The sequence below is a fragment of the Hemitrygon akajei genome, chromosome 3, assembly GCF_048418815.1.
Source record: "Hemitrygon akajei chromosome 3, sHemAka1.3, whole genome shotgun sequence".
NCBI lineage: Eukaryota > Metazoa > Chordata > Chondrichthyes > Myliobatiformes > Dasyatidae > Hemitrygon > Hemitrygon akajei.
The window spans coordinates 142,374,234-142,392,089 of NC_133126.1; the positions used below are offsets into that span (position 1 = coordinate 142,374,234).

Genomic DNA, 17,856 nt, shown 5'->3' on the forward strand with positions numbered 1-17,856 from the left:
CAGATTGTGTAATAAAGGAGAATTACTGCACACTATTTTAAATATTACATATAAAATTCCTAAAAAGATGAAGACCGCAGCTGTTGCATTCTTAAGATGTGTTAGGAATTGTAATGAGGATCAGGCATAAATAAATAAACTCAAGTTCAGTTCTCAAAGAGTTATTTTTATAAGTGTATTCTAATGCTACAGGGACCCATTCTTTGCAGATAGCAGAAGAACATCATTTAAAATTGACTTTGAGCAACAGGAAACCAATTAACCAAATTACTTTCCAATGAGTCCCACAAAAGTGCTTTTAGAGTCAACACCCATGGACAAACAAGGTACTAGAGTTGATAGAGTTCCCAGCATTCCCTGAAAAATTGAAGTTGGGGTATCTTGTTGCTCCCTCTGATGGCAACATTGGCTTTCTGCTACACACACAAAATGCTGGACGAACTCCGCAAGTCAGGTTTTTAGTCAACATTTTGGGCCGAGACCCTTTGACAAGACCGGCTTTTTCAATCATCTATGTTCTTGAAGTAGCTGGCAGTTTCTCAGTGATGTGAATTACTGAATATTTCAGCAATGTAATCAGTAGTATTATCAGTAATTACCAAACCCACAGACAAAGGGGGTGCTATTGTGTCATGGTGGACTGACCTCTATCTTGCTGAGGTGAAATGGCAACTCTCAGACACCTCCTCTTATCTACCCCTTGAAGGAAACCTCACTCTGGACCATCAGAAAATTGTCTCCAATACCATCACTGACTTCTTCAACTCTGGGTAACTCCTATCCACTGCCATCAAACTCATAGCTCCCTTACCCTGCACTGCTCGCTTCTACCTTCTACCCAAGAAATGCAAACATGACTGTCCAGGTAGGCCGATTATCTCTGCTTGCTCCTACCCCACTGAACTTGTATCCTCATACCTCAAATCCATTCTAGTTCAGTCCCTTCCTACCTACATCCGCGACACTTCTCATGCTTGCGATCTTCTCAATAACTTTCAATTCTCTGGCCCCGACCACCTCAATTTCACCATGGTTCTCCAGTCCCTAAACACTGCTATCCCCCATAAAGAAGGCCTAAAAGCCCTCCTCTTCTTTCTGAACAAAAGACCAACCAGTTCCCCTCCAACACTACACTCCTTTGTCTGGCAGAACTGCTCCTCATCCTCAAAAATTCCTCTTTCAGCTCCTCCCACTTATTTCATGTTCAAGGGGTAGTTATGGGCATCTGCATGGGCCTCAGCTATGCCTGCCTTTTCATTGTCTATGTAGAACAGTCCACATTTTAAGCCTTCCCTGGGTAACGCTCTCCAGCTTTTTCTCCTCTACATTGACGACTGCATCGGTGCTGCTTCATGCACCCATGCTGAGCTCGTCCGTTTCATCAACTTTGCCTTCAACTTCCACCCTGCCCTTAAATTCACTTGATCAATTTCTGGCACCTCCCTTCGCTTTCTCGATCTCTGGAGATAAACTGTCTACCTATATTTTTAATTAGCAAGTGCTTCCCATGACTTTATGCCCCTTCCCACCCTATCTCATGTAAAAATGCTATTTCCTTTTCTATGTTCCTGGAATGAAGCATTCCTTTCCAGGGCATCAGAGATGTCATCCTTCTTCAAGAATGGGTTTCCATTCCTCCACCACTGACACTGCCCTCACCCACATCTCCTCCTTTTCCCAGACATATCCACTGCCTTAATAGGGACAGAGTTCCTCTTGTCCTAACCTATCATCCCATGAGCCTCCACTTCAACACATCATTCTCCACAACTTCTGCCATCTGTGAATCTGTTGTATCTGATGCTCTCAATGCAGCCTCCCCTGCATTGGTGAGACCTGTTGTAAACTGGGGGACCAACTTTGTCGAGCAGCTCTGCTCCATCCGCCAAAAGTGGTATTTCCCAGTGGCCAACGGTTTTAATTCCGATTCCCCTTCTTGTTCAGGTACGTCAGTTCATGGCCTTCACTTGTGCCATGATGAGGCCACTCTCAGTGTGCAGGAGCAACACCATTTGGGTAGCCTCCGACCTTCTTCTCCTTCCAATAAGAAAAATTCCCTCCCCCTCCCTTCATATTCTATTCCCCACTCTGGCCTCTTACCTCTTCTCTCCTGCCTATCACCTCTCCCGCCTCCTTCCCATTCTCCTATGTTCCACTCTCCTCTCCTATCAGATTCCTTCCTCTCCAGCCCTTTACCTTTCCCACCTACCTGGCTTCACCTATCATCTTCTAGCTATGATCCTTCCCCTCCCCGCACCTTTTTATTCTGGCATCTCTCCCCTCCCTTTCCAGTCCTGAAGAAGGACCTCAGCACAAAGCGGCGACTGTTTATTCATTTCCTTAGAAGTGGCCTCACTGCTGAGTTCCTCCAGTATTTTGTGTGTGTTGCTTTGGATTTCCAGCATTTGCAGAATTACATGCATTTGTACATTACCGATGCAGATTGGTTCCCATGAGCAATACAGTAGTCTTAAACATAATAGGAGACCCTTCAATTTACTTGAATTAGGTTTATTGTGAGTCCATTCTTAATGCCCATGATCAACACACAGTCAGTAAATTGATCATCAATAACCATGGATAAATGGAATGAAGGTTAACGTTAAAAAAGGAGAAAAATTGGATGTTGCTGAAAACCCCTTTGGGACTGTAATGCATAATCAATCCGTTTAATCCCCTGGAGACTATATGCTTTATTGTAAAACAAAAATGGGAAATGATGGAAATACTGAGAAGGTCATGCTGCATCTGTGCAGAGAAAAACAAAATTAACATTTCATGTCAGTGACCTTACATCTGATCATGTAAAGTTTCTGAGCTTGAAACATTAACTTCATGTTTCTCTCCAGGAATGCTGAGCATTTCCACATTTTCTCCTTCAGTCATATTCTCATTATCTGTAGCTTTTTGTTTGAATTTGATTCTGGCATCTGAACTGTTGACTCAACTGTGACAATGTCAGCATTGGTCATCTGGCAGTGTGGCTGTTATATTTGGCGATTGTGGTAAGTTATTGTTAGGTCTCAATAGCTCCCACTGTAACTGGATCTTGGATTTTCTGATGAAGAAACCACAGAAAATCTGTATTGGCAGCAGCATCTCTGGCTCCATCATGCTGAGCACCGTTACCCCACTAGGGCTGGGCGCTCAGCCCAGCTGCTGTTCACACTGCTAACACATGATTATACTGCCGAATTCAGTTCTAACCACATCGTTAAGTTCGCTGACGATATAACAGTGGTTGGCCTCATCTGCAACAATGATGAAACAGCACGTAGAGAGGAGGCAGAGAAGATTGTACACTGGTGTAAACACAACAACCTGAGTCTCAGCATACACAGAATTAAGAGATGATTGTGGACTTCTGGAAGGTGTATGCTAACTATTCTTTATTGCATTTCAATGGTTTCTCCATGAAGAGAGTCAGGAGCACCAAGTTTCTTGGCGGGCATGCTACTGACGATCTCACCAGGTCCCTCAACACCAGCTCTTTAGCCAAGAGAGCACAGCGGTGCCTCCACTTCCTGAAGACACTGAGTCAAGCAAGGATTCCACAACCCTTCCACCCCACTAATCTCACCACTACCAGAGTTATATTGCGAATGTCCCGACCAGCTGCATCACTATGGGAGCCTGCAAAGGATTGTGAACAGGCTAGGAGGCTGAAAATATCATTGAGGTCTCTCTGCGCCCCCCCCCCCCCCCATTCAGACAGTATATCTGAAGTACTGCATTCGCGGTGCTTCCAGCATTGTCAAAGACTCCTCTCACCCTTTCCACAATCTCTATGACATCAGGCAGAAGGTACTGCAGCATAAGAAGCAGAACTGTCAGGCTGGGTAACAGCTTCTTTCCCCAGGTTGTTCGAATTCCGAACACTCTGGTGCCACCCAGTACACAGGTACACCTTGCCTGAATGATGTGCCACCAAACCCCACCCCTGCAGTCCCCAACTCACAGACACCCTCTCATCCTGCATTGGTCACTGTTTATCTTTTATTATGGCTGTTTCACATATTTATATGACTGATTGTTATTTATTATAACAGTGAGTCTTAAATAAACATTCATATTGCAGTTTATGCCAACCTGTCAATCTCAGGGAATTGTGCTAACGTTATTTAGTGGCTGTATTGCCGGATTGTAACTACATGTGCTCTGTATGACCATATATTTCATTTAGCTGTACACAAGAATGATAATAAATTTGAACTCAAGTGGTGAGGACAACAGCCTGACAATGAGAGGCCAACTTTTGACTCTTCATTACCACTTTCCTAGCTTGTATGGTGTCCTAAAAAATGGAAGGTATAGCAAATACCTTATGTACCCATATTTAAGTTTGCTGACAACACCGCTGCTGTTGGCTGAATCAAAGGCGGTGACAAATCGGCTAATAGGAGGGATATAGAAAATCTGGTTGAATGGTGCCACTACTACATGCTCTCACTTAACGCCAGCAAAAACCAAGAGCTTATTTTTGACTACAGGAGGCAGAAACCAGAGATCCATGAGCCAGTCTTCATTAGGGGGTCAGAGGTGGGAGAGGGTCAAGAACTATAAATTCTTTGGCACTATCACATCAGAGGATCTGTCCTGGGTTCAGTACGCACGTGCCATCACAAAGAAGGCACAACAGCACCACTACTTTCTTAGAAGTTTGCGAAGACTTGGCATGTCCTTTAAAACTTTGACACACTTCTAGAGAGAGTATCCTGACTGGTTGTATCACGGCCTGATATAGAAACACCCAATGGGCAAGATCTGAAGTTCCTACAACAAGTGGTGGATACAGCCCATTCTATCAAGGCAAAACCTTTTCCACCATTGAGCACATCTACAAGTCCTGTTGCCACATGAAAGCAGCACTCACCACCAGGTTCAGGAACACCCTCTGAGTGAAGAAGTTCTCCCCTTAAACTGTTCACCTTTCACCTTTAACCCATGACCTCTCATTCTAGTCTCATAAAACCTCGGTGAAAAAAACCTGCTTACATTTATCCTATCTATATTCCTCATAATTTTGTATAGCTCTGTTAAATCTCCCCTCATTCATCTACACTAAAGGGAATAAAGTCCTAACCCTTTCAACCTTTCCCTGTAACTTTCAAGGACAACTCACATTCACAGTATTATTTATTTATTTATTATTAGGTTTATTTAGCAATAAGGGCCAACATTCCATTTTCCTTCCTATTTGCTGCTTTTATGTACATGCTATCTATGCTTCGCATGTGTCAGGACATCCAAATACCTCTTTATGGCTGTATTTTGTCATCTTTCTCCATTTTTGCAAGACCCTGCTTTTCTGTTCTTCCCATCAAATTTTCTAAGCTCAGAAAAACCACATTTTATTCCATCTGCTATGCCTATTCCCATTTGCTTAACCCATCCAAACCCCTCTGAAGACTGTCAAAGACAATCTTGCCACTGTGTATCTATATTCTGTAGAAGGTACAAGTGCCTCAAGACTCGCACCACCAGGTTCTAGAACAGGTACTACCCCTCAACTATCAGGCTCTTGAACAAAGGGGGATAACTACACTCATTTAAAGGCTCTTTTATCTTGCTATTTCATGCTTGTTATTCATTGCTAATTATATCTGTATTTGCATCATTTTTTGTCCATTGGTTCTGTTTACAGTTACTGATTCTATAGATTTGCTAAGTATGCCCACAGGAAAGGAATCTCAGGGTTGTATGAGGTGACATGTATGTACTCTGATAATAAATTTTACTCTAACGTTTACCTCAGATATTGTGTATATTTATACTGTTCTTATAAGGTAGTCAAAGTGAATCTCCAATATTCCAACTGGAGAAAAGCACATATTAAACTCAAATATGTATACTTCTATTCCTCAAGTGTTCAGATATTATTACTGTGTTCAGATATATTAAGGCAAGTGTTAATTAGTTATGGTACATCAAAAGTTTGTTTTCAGTTGACTGGTACTATTCTGCAGAATGATTGAATAAATTTATAATAGAATATACAGTAGTTCTCTTTTTGCTACTTTTGTGGTAATCTGCTCCAGATATTTGTCATCAGATTTGAAACCTACTCAGTTAACAATAAGTTACTTGGAAATAGTTACATCAAAATAGATTTTTAAAAATCCCGCGCTGCTTCACAGAAGTATCATCAAATAAAAATGACACTGGGTTAAAGGAGGTAATATCAGAAGTGAGAATTTCCCACCCATCCCCTTCCCCATCTACTCTGCTAACTAAACATGTACATTTTTCTTTCCCTGTTCTGACAAAGATCCAAGACCCAAAATTCTAACTCCATTCCTTTCTGTGCAAATGTTGCCTTTGGAGTGGTTTGATCATTTTCTCTTTTTATGACCATGTTCAAAAGTTCAAGGTTCAAAGGTCAAATTTAATGTCAGAAAAGTGTATACAATACACATCCTGAAATGCTTTTTCTTCGCAAACATCCATGAAAACAGAGAAGTGCCACAAAGAATGAACAACAGTTAAATGTGAGAAACCCAAAGTACCCCCCACGCATAAGTAGCAGTGAGCAACAATCCTCCTCCTCCCACCAGCAAAAAAAACACATATCAGTACCATCACCGAGCCCAAGAGTGCCAAGCAATAGCAAAGACACAGACCAAAGTTACCCCAAAGGCGTCGCATTTCATTGAATGTGTTATTGAAAGACAGTCACGCAGCAGTTAGTGCAACACCATCACAGCTCAGTGCATCAGAGTTTGGAGTTCAGTTCCGATGTCAACTGTAAAGCGTTTGTACGTCCTCCCCATGATATGCGAGTTTCTCCTCCAGGTGCTCTGGCTTCCTCCCACATTCCAATGGTTATTGGGTTAACTGGTCATCGTAAACTGTCCTGAGGTTAGGCTAGGGTTAAACAGATGGGTTGCTGCCAGTGCGGCTCATTGGCTGGAAGTACCTGTACAATACTGTATCTCTAAATAAATGAAAGGGGTTGTTTGAAAGTGGTTCTGAGAGATGGAGAGGGAAAGCCATGTATAAACCACAACTGCAAAATTGTGCAGAGTTACAGATACCAGTCTTAAATGTGATACTGATCTTTAAAGGAGTGCAGGTGAGATAGATTTACCAGAATGAATCTTGGAGTACACAAACTTAACATATGTTAAGAAGGCTAAAGGATAGTTGGGTGATTGAAGTAAAATTTTGGAGATAATTTGGGGAATTTATCGGCACAGAGAGATAACATCCTTTCTGCTCATTAGGCAGACTAGAGCAAGCAACTTAAAGATTAGACCAGGCTTTTCAAAAATGATTTTGGATCCACCAGACACAATTGATGGTGAAAGCTTGGAATTCTTTTCTTCAGACAGTTTTTAATGCTAGATTTCAATTAATCAAAGTGCTAAGGAAGAACTTGAGAGATGAAACGAAAAATTTCTGTATTGCACTGTCAAATTAAGCCCAGAAATAAGATAACAACAACCAAAGGAGCCAGACCGCCACATACTTAAAAGGAATGCATTGCTAAATTTACATTCAGTTATCAAACCACCATGCTTTCTGATAGTTTGTGTTTTTCTTCATGTATTTACTGATAAAAGAGGCATATACAAGCAGTGCACTTGAACCCATGCAAGTCTGAGAGACAGGCCAATTGACATTACAGTTAACAGCTCCAGATTTTCAGCTGTTTCCATGAGCAACCAAAATAGGGGAATCATTCTGGGATATGCAAAGAAGGTAGTCCAATCTGCCAAAATTTGTTGAATGATTTCACATATGTTAGAAAGCTCAGTTAAAAATGTGTCTCATACAAGCTCCCTGTATCATCCAATTTTCCCAATATAATTTCCAACAACAGTAAGGAGTGTTTTTTTTATAAACTCAAGAATTCTGTTTCTACTGGTTAAGCAATGTTTATGCTTACTATAACTCACCAGTTTTCAAATTTGACCCATGAACTTATTCCTTGTTTTACACATTATTCTAATAATTAGTCTGTGAAGAAATTATTTGATTATTTCCATACAATTTAATAATTGTTACAACTAGGGGATACACATTACTTTGTCAAAACTGCCAAATACTGTAAACCTCAATTCTAATGAATAAACAGTGGCCAAAAAATAAAGAAAATTTCGTCACTAACATGGACAATAAACTGACCACAGCTTTCTATGACTATTATAATTGAAAAAAAAGATTCAAGTCAACAACTCAGGGCATTAGTGATTCAAATGTCTGTATATTTTCTTTCCGAGGTTATCTATCATTGTCTAATTTTGCACATTACCATAAAGAATACGTGGGAGAATATTTATAGCCCATTATATTTTCACATCAAAATAATAAATCAATTTAATTGTTTTAGATTATACTTGTTGATGCACGCTAGTAATAATAAAACAATTATAGATGGCTTTGAACATGATGTAAATACAGCAATTAAGCAATCAAGAGTCAATTTAAAGTTGTCAAAATCAGCATCAACTAGCTGGTGAAAGCTTCAAAAATGTGCATGGTGAACTTACTGATGAACAACATTTTGCCTACTATTGAGTGGTCAAGGTATTGCACCGTTCCAGTTAGGATGCCCCCGGTGTACAATTTGGATTCTGTGATGTGCACAGGATCCCAAGAACCATGCTGGAACAGAACTAGTCTGTTTCTGCTCTGGAGTTTAGAGCATCAAGTCTGATACTGCAAACGGGACAGACGCCGGTCACAGAAAGTCTATAAGGCGCATTGGTTAGCACCTAATTTGATTTCCATATAGTGGAGACAAGCAATAATTTTTGTGTGAAGTAACATGCTTTGAGAAAGAGAATGTGAAACTTCCACGCACTGTTCACATCAGCCTGTGTGACATTCCTTTCAGCAAGAGCCAAGCACCTACTTAAATCATTATTCGTACAACATTCATTTCCAACTTTAGCAAAATAACATGGAACTGTTAACCACCAGCAAACAACAGCCCTGCAACCTAGAACATATCGTGGCACTGTGTTGCATTTATGGCTGCTTAAAGGGTCACTATGCTGATGATGGGAGACCTGAATGAGCAGCTCCAAACATCCGAAATATATGCAGCACATTTAAAATAAGAAGGCACAAGAGATTCTGCAGATGCTGAAAGTCTTGAGCAACACACACAAAATGCTGAAGGAACTCAGCAAGTCAGGCAGCACCTATGGAGGGGAATAGTCAACATTTCTGGCCGAGACCTTTCATCAGGTGTGCTTTTTGCAGCATTTCACATCTGACATTCTCACCTCTTGAGCTCCTCAGTGATGATGTGACTAGCAGCCTTCCATGGTAAAAGGTGGTCCTCAGACATTGAGGCATGAGCCAAAGATACGTGCCTAATTCCAGAGATTCATCAAATACTGGCTCCTACCTGAACCCCTTAGATAACACATTCACAGGTTCAGCCTTTCCCTGGTTGTTATCACAGACGTACATGCTGTATAAAGACCTTCAGCCTTACTTTTGTGCCTCTACGTACATTTCCTTTGTGAACAAGGTAACTGTGACTCTTAATTTTGTTATGAATGAGGAGCAACTCTGATGGGCAGAAGGGTACAGAATCGCCAATCTCCCCCCCCCTTTGGAGAATCGCAAATCGCTACTATTCCGATGTTGTTATCAAAGGAAATGAGAGAGATAAACAGCTCATACAAATTTATGAGAGAGAGGCACAGCACAGGTTGGAATGTCTCCTATTGACAAAGAGAGAGATTACTGCTATTGTCTCTTGGAGAAGGAATCGTGTATTGAATACTGTTCTATTCATTGAAACCCCTCAGGGGGCAACCAGAGTGGTCTGGTTGAGGGATTGCATCATCCCAACCTGATTGACATCTGAGACCCCGTGAGTGGGGATAAAAGTAGGGTCTGGGGAACACCCCTCAGACGCACCAGGAGAGACGTTACGAGACCGGTGGGGGCTTGTGTGTGTGTCCACCCTTGCCTGGGTGACGAGTCCTCCACGGAACGGTCTAGCTAAAGGACGGAGACGGATCAAGATCGTAAAAGGAAAATTGGCAAGTTACTCTCTCTCTCTCTCTGTCTCTCCAACAATTACAACACAGTGAACAACAACTACTGCAGCCTGTATGAACTGAACTGAACTTTATATTTCCATCGGACAATTCATTATCCCCTAGACAATGATAGAGCTTATTTCTTATTGATTATTATTATACCTGCACTTTTTGATTTAGTATTGATGTCGTATATTATCTGTATATTTGCATTGATATTATTTTTGTGTATTTTTACTAATAAATACTGTTAAAAATAGTATCATCAGACTTCAATGGATACTCCTATCTTTGCTGGTAAGATACCCAGTTACGGGGTTCATAACAATTTCAATGCCTCAAAATCTTACAGCAGGCATTTGCAATATTTCCCAGCCTGGTGCTGACCACAGCATCAGATGGGTCACCCAGACACTGTAATTCATGGAGAGATCATTTCACCACTTTGATTTCATTGAATAGATGTCATCTTGTGGATTGGGATTTGCAATAGCACTGAGCAAGCAGGCTTTGTCAGGTGGGGACAATGTCAGAAGGGAGGCTTCTAGCAATATATTATCACCTCTTCTCCTATCTGGGTGAAGGAGGGGGAGCATTGGCTGATTGAGCTTTAAAGGGCTGCATGAAGGACAGATGATTTTCATGAGGAACCTGCTCAATAAAAATTCCAAATGGACAGAAAGTTCCCCTCTCCACACCACAATCCTGAACAAAAGCATAGCCCAGCACTAATCAGCAGAGACAAGCTAGATGATGCGTAAAAATCCCTCGTGCCCTTCCCTACAAGTCCATGTCTGCTGATCATTGCACGTCATTGAATGAATGCTGTTCCACTTATTGAAACGGTTAGGTAAACTGGCTTCCAAGGATGAGTACGCTACCCTGAAGAACAGTGTGTGAAATTTTATCTCTGCATTGCTCAAATGTCACTCCATCACACCCGGAGGAGACTCCTCCTGCTCTGCTCATACTATGGAGGCCTTGGATGAACATTTCCACACCTACCCCCTTTTTAAATTAAGAACAGCAATCATACTCATAAGAATGTGACACCACTAGATGTGTCAGCCTGTCTGCCATAAAGCCAAGGAGCCTGGCACAAAGAATGTCTGGGGTTCCTGGTCTTTAAATCAGTAAATTATGGAGTATCACTGGATTCAAAGGCAAGTGAAAGGCCAGGGACTGTACATTCAGAGCTGTGTCTTATTGTCGTTGTATACTTCCATTTTTGAGTGCATACACCCAAAATCAGAAATGCATTGAGAGCTACACTGTAAGTAACCAATGGCTCTCTACAGGACTGCTAGCTAGCTGTCAGCACAACCCTGCCTGTTATATATTTCACATATTTCCACCTTCTAGTATGATTGCAATGCATCAACCAAATGTGCTGCACTACCAACAACAATAAATGTGCCAATCATACGACTTTCATTGCTTCTATCTTGAACACCCAGGAGTTAGGAAGGTAAATATACCTTAAATACAATCCATTTTATTTTTGCTACAGCTACGCAATGAACGGCAAGTCTTAATCCACTTTTGTCATCTATATGAGAAAACAGGCCCGCATCATATTTTTATGGAGCATTTGAACAGGTCCCAAAGGTGAATGAACATTGCTTCACAATGTTATTTGAAGTGAGTTATAGAGTTCAATTCATAATTGTGCAAGAGCTTAGAGTCATTGATTTAAAAGCAACATATCAAACTTGTACAAAGAATTTATGATGTTTACTTTCTCATTTCCAATTTAGTCTATCAGTAAGAATTATGAGCAGTGAAAAGTCTCATTTTATGAAGCAATAATTATTTTCACTGTATAATTTGTCACTTTGACAATTACCAGAGATCAGGGACTGAACATTGATTAACCTTATCAATTGTTCATTTCACAGCGATTTCAACTTCTGACAAACTGGAATTGGAAGCTTGCAATATCATTAAAAACCACTTCAAGACTGTGAAAGCTAAATGGCAACAAGAAATCTTTCATGTAAACCAGCCATAAACTTTGAAACACAAGTAATATTCTGCAGCAACTTTTGAAATCTGTGTATCAGGGAGTATGTATTCAGCATGACGAGCATTAAGTGGCCCTTCATAAACTGCAATCTCTATGAACATGGACATTCAGCTACATAAACAGGGTTTCTGGGTATTTTCCTGGGAAACCACCAGTCTTTCCAATGCATTGGTCAGGAAGGGACAATGTTGAACTTCCAAAGTTTCCTAGCCACCATCACTACAATGGATCTCCAGTGCCGAATATTTCATGGAGTTCTGTGAAAAAATGTTAGCTTCATGTAGCGTCACGTAATCTTAGCATGAAAATCTAGCCACAGAATAAACTCAGGATTTGTTCTGTAATAACTTATTAAACTGTAGAGGAACTCCTATAAGTGAGAGCGGGAAGTTTCAAGTGGTTTACGTTTTCTCAATGGGATTAATTTGAATGCACTTCATTTTTTAAGAGTTAACTTTAAAATGCTTCAACTTCTTTTAAACTGTATACTTAATTTTTAAACATTTTTGAATGCTTCTGCAGCTATTTGTTCATCAAGGTCATGTGGCTTAAAGATCAAAAGAAGTTTGTAAGATTTGTAATATGAAGGGTTTGTGTGGTTCAGAGGCCACAGGTCAAGTCAGAGCTGCCTTCACTCAGGAAGTTCTCATCAGGGGATCCACTCAAGTTAAGAGCAAGTTTAGCCCGTGGGTTGGTAGTAACTATAAAGGTCTCACTCGCTCCAGGCCATTCCAGATCATCAACTTATATTTGATCTGCTGGAATCCAGCAATCAAAGAAAGGTGAACAGGGGTGCACAATGTGTTACCTGTTTTGGGTATTTTAACCATCCTTCAGGAAAGCCTTGTAACTGTGGTTCTCCAGATTTCACTTCTCCAGCAACATATTTCTCTCCATTTTCCGACATGGCTAGTGAACCCGTAATCAGTTGTCTAACACTCTCATGGTTTAAATCCACATGCAGATCTGCGGATATTTTTCTGTTTTCTCGGATATCAAACAAGGAAAGACTGATGAAGAATGGTTCAATCTACACAAAAAGAATAGAAAATTAAAGGTTGTTACTTAAAAATGAAGCAATATCACAGAATTTAAAACAATCAAGAAGTTTCCAAGCAACACACACAAAATGCTGGAAGAACTTAGCAGGCCAGGCCGCATCTATGGAAAAGAGGACAGTCAACATTTCAGGCTGAGACCCTTCAGCAGGACTGGAGAAAAGAAAGATGAGGAGTCAGAGATTGAAGGTGGGGAAAGGGGAGGAAGAAACACAAGATCATAGGTGAAACTGGGAGGTGTGGAGTGGAAGAACTGGGAAGTTGATTGGTGAAAGAGATACAAGGCTGGAGAAGGAATCTAATAGGAGAGGACAGAAGGCCATGGAAGAAAGAAGAGCGGGGAGGAGCACCAGAGGGAGGCAATGGGCAGGCAAGGAGATAAGGTGAGAGAGGAAAAAGAGGATGGGGAATAGAGAAGGGGTGGCATTACCAAAAGTTTGAGAGTTTCCAGACATTTTTGTCCTCTGCCTTTTTTGACTATTCTTTAAGGCATTTGCTCTCTGCTCCACCATCACCTTGCCTATGTGGCCTCGTTTTATGTGACAGGCTGTGAACATGAGCTAACTACTTTATGAAGGAAAATACCACTGTGAAAAAGAATACTACTCTAATATAGGGTCCGTAAAGGTGATTTTACCAAAGGTCACACATCAAAATCTGTGGCCAAAATGTTGCTATCTATATAACTAAAACAACTTAGCAAAATCAGCATCTATTATGCTGGTGCCCAGGAAGAGTGTGGTAACCTGACTCAATGACTACCATCCAGTAGCATTAACATCAAATGTGACAAAGTGCTTCAATATGGGACAAATGAATTCCTGCCTCAGAGATTACCTGGATCTATTCAAATTTCCTTGTCACCTCACTACGTCAACAACAGATGCAATTTCTCTACTCTTCACTGTGCTCTGGAAAATCTGGAGGACAAAAACTCATACATCAAGCTGCTGTTCATTGGCTACAGCTCGGTGTTCAACACAAGCATGCTCTCCACTTATTATCAAGCTTCAGGACCTGGGCCTATATACCTCCCTCTGCAACTGGATACTCAGCTTCCTCATCAGCAGATCTCAGTCAGTGAGGACTTGTAACAACACCTTCTCCTTGCTAACCATCAACACCAGTGCATCTTAGAACTGCACACACAACCCCTGCTCTCTAGACTCTCTGTGCACATATGACTGTGTAGCTAAGCAGATTCAATACTATTTTCGATTTTGCTGATGGTACTACTATTGTTGGAAGAATCTATAAGACCAAAAGACTTAGGAACAGAACTAGGTCATATGGCCCATTGAGTCTGCTCTATCATTTGATCATGGCTGATCCATTTCCATCTCAACCCAATTCTCCTGCCTTTACCTTGTAACCTTTCACGTCCTGAGTTATCAGGAACCTATCAACCTCCACCTTAAATATACTCAATGACCTGACCTCCACAGCCATTTGCAGCGATGAATTCCACAGATTCACCACCATTTGGCTAAAGAAATCCCCCTTATCTTCATTCTAAATGAATGTCCCTCTTTTCTGAGGTTGTGCCCTTTGGTCTGGGCTTCCCCCACTATGGGAAACATCCCCTCCACATCCACTCAATCTCGCCTTTCAACATTTGATAGGTTTCCTTGAGAACTCCCACATTCTTCTAAATTGCAACGAGTACAGACCCAGAGCCATCAAACACCCTCATATTATAAGCCTTTCATTTCTGGAATCATTTTCATGAACATACTCTGAATCCTTTCCAATGCCAAAATATCCTTTCTTAGATAAGTAGCCAAAAAACTGCTCACAATACTCCAAGAGAGGCCATACTAGCGCCTTATAAAGTCTCAGCATTACATTCTTGTTTTTATATTCTAGTCCTCTTGAAATGAATGCTAACATTGCATTTGCCTTCCTCATCACAGATTCAAACTGTAAATTAATATTGCACAATGATTTCTCAAGTCCCTTTGCCCCTCAATTTTTCCCCCCCATTAAGATAGCATGTGCTTTTATTCCTTCTATCAAAGTGCCTGACCATAGACTTCCTGACACAGTATTCCATCTGCCACTTCTTTTCCCCTTCTCCTAATGTGTCTTTCTGCTGCCTCCCAGCTTCTCCACCTATCTTCGTATCGTCTGCAAACTTGGCCACAAAGCCATCGATTCTGTCATCCAAATCACTGACATACAACATAAAAAGAAGCAGTCCACGCAACATGTCCTGTGGAACACCGCTAATCTCCAGCAGCAAATCAGAAAAGAATCCCTATATTCTACGTTTCTGTGTTATTCTCATTCTTTGCCTCCTTTCAATCAGCTAATGCTCTATCCATGCTAGTATCTTCCCTGCCATACAATGGGCTCTTATCTTGCTAAGCAACCTCATCTGCAGCACTTTGTCAAAGGCCTTCTGAAAGTCCAACATCCATCAATTCTCCTTTGTCTATCCTGTTTGTTATTTCTTCAAAGAATTCCAACAAATTTGTCAAACAAAGTTTTCCCTTAAGGAAACCATGCTGACTTTGGTCTATTCTGCCATGTACTTCCAAGTACCCCAAAACCTCATCCTTAACAATGATTCCAACATCTTCTCAGCCATTGTGGTCTAACCAACTGGCCTATAATTTTCTTTCTTTGCCTCCCTCCCTTTTTGAAGAGGGGAGTGATAGTTTCAATTTCCTAGTCCTCTGGAACCATGCCAGAATCTAGTGATTCTTGAAAGATCATTACTAATATCTCCATAACCTTTTCAGGTAGCTTTTTCAGAACACTGGGGTGTACTCCATTTGGTCCAGGTAACTTATCAACATTCAGACCTTTCAAGCTTCTCAAGCACCCTTCTCCTTAGTAATAGCAACTGCACTCACTTCTGCTCCCTGACACTCTCGAACTTCCAGCATACAGCTAGTGCTTTCTACAGTGAAGACTGATGTAAAATACTTATTCAGTTCATCTGTCATTTCCTTGTCCTCCATTACTACCACTGCAGTATCATTTTTCAGTCATCTGATATGCACCCTCGCCTCCTTATAACTTTATATATCTGAAAAATAAACTTTTGGTATCCTCTTTGATATTATTGACTAGCTTACTTTCATTTTTTATCTTTTTCCTCCTAATGACTTTTTCGATTTCCTTCTATTAGTTTTTAAGTGCATCCCATTCCTCCAATTCCCACTAATTTTTGCTCTAACATACGCCCTTTTTCATTTATGTTGGCTTTGACTTCCCATGTCTTCTTGCCTTCAGAATACTTTGTTTATTCGATGTATCTGTCCTGCGCCTTCTAAATTGCTCCCAGAAACTCCAGCCATTGCTGATCTTGTGACATCCCTGCTAGTGTCCCCTTCTAATCAACTTTGGTCAGCTCCTCTTTCATGCATCTGTAACTCCCTTCACTCCACTGTAACACTGATATATTCAGTTTTAGCTTCTCCCTCTCAATCTGCAAGGTGAAGTCTATCATATTATGATCACTCTCTCCTAAGAGTTCCTTTACCTTAAACACCTTAATCAAATCTGGTTATACAACATCCAATCCAGAATAGGTGATCTCTTAGTGTGCTCAACCACAAGCTGCTCTAAAAAGCCATCTGATAGGAATTCTATAAATTCTCCCTCTTGGGATCCAAAATCTGTACCAACCTGATTTTCCCAATCTACCTACATATTGAAATCCCTCATGACTGCCATAACATGCCCTTTTGACATGTATTTTCTATCTCCTGCTGTAATATGTTGTTGACATCCTGGCTACTGTTCAAAGGCCTGTATATAATTCCTATCAGACCTTTTACCCTTGCAGTTCCTTATCTCTATCCACAATGATTCTATGTCTTCCAATCCTAAATCACCTCTTTCTAAGGAACTGATTTTATTTTTTATCAGCAGAGCTATGCCACCTCCTAGCTGTCTGTCCTTTCAATACAATGTATACCCTTGGATGTTGAGCTCCCAACTATCATCTTCTTTCAATCATGACTCAGTGATGCCCTCAATGTCACACCTGTCAATCTCTAACTCTGCTACAAGATCATCTACTTTATGAATGAAAGATGGTGATGAATCTGCTTATGATAGAATGGATGGTTGAAAGGTGTTGCAATAATCTTTCACTCAACTGCAGGAAAACAAAAGAGCTAATTGTTGACTTTGGAAGGAGAAGGAGGTCAAACATGCATCAGTCTACTTTGGGGAATCAGTAGTGGAGAGAGTCAGCAGCCTTAACTTCCTGGTTGTTAACTTACTGGATGACCTGTTCCGGGCCCAGCACATAGATGTAATCATAAGGAAAGAGTAGAGCATCTTTACTTTTTAGAAGGTTAAGGAGATTTAGCTTGTCATTGACTACTCTAAAATAATCTTCAATAGATATACTGTGAACAATATTCTGCTAATACAGATACACAGGAATTTAGGAAGCTACAGAAGGTTGTGGACTCTGTTCAATATGTCACAGGCACATCCCTCCGAGCACTGTTTATATCTACCAAGATGCTGCCTCAAGAAGACAATGTCACAATACCGAAACTTAAATTGAATAAGTATCAGAAAAAATTTATAAAAATTGCATTGGCAGTAGCCAAAAAAGTTATCGCAGTTACTTGGAAATCTGATTTATATTTAACTATGGATCGTTGGAATAATGAAATACATAGTTGTATTCCACTTGAAAAAATTATATACAATCAAAGAAATGAATATGATATATTTTTGAAAATTTGGCTCCCATACCTACAAAAGATAGGATTAAATACATAGGTCCTTTGAAGATAAA

The 17,856-nt window shown here is 40.6% G+C and overlaps 1 protein-coding gene across 4 annotated transcripts in view; it reads right to left on the reverse strand.

Moving 5' to 3' along the window:
* dock10 (dedicator of cytokinesis 10) overlaps positions 1-17,856 on the reverse strand; it is a 213,463-nt gene that overhangs the window by 80,218 nt on the left and 115,389 nt on the right. For all 4 annotated transcript variants that reach the window (XM_073040973.1, XM_073040971.1, XM_073040972.1 and 1 more), the window contains exon 12: positions 12,839-13,060. In XM_073040973.1, the coding sequence (XP_072897074.1) occupies positions 12,839-13,060 (222 nt within the window). The remainder of the gene's footprint in view (positions 1-12,838; positions 13,061-17,856) is intronic.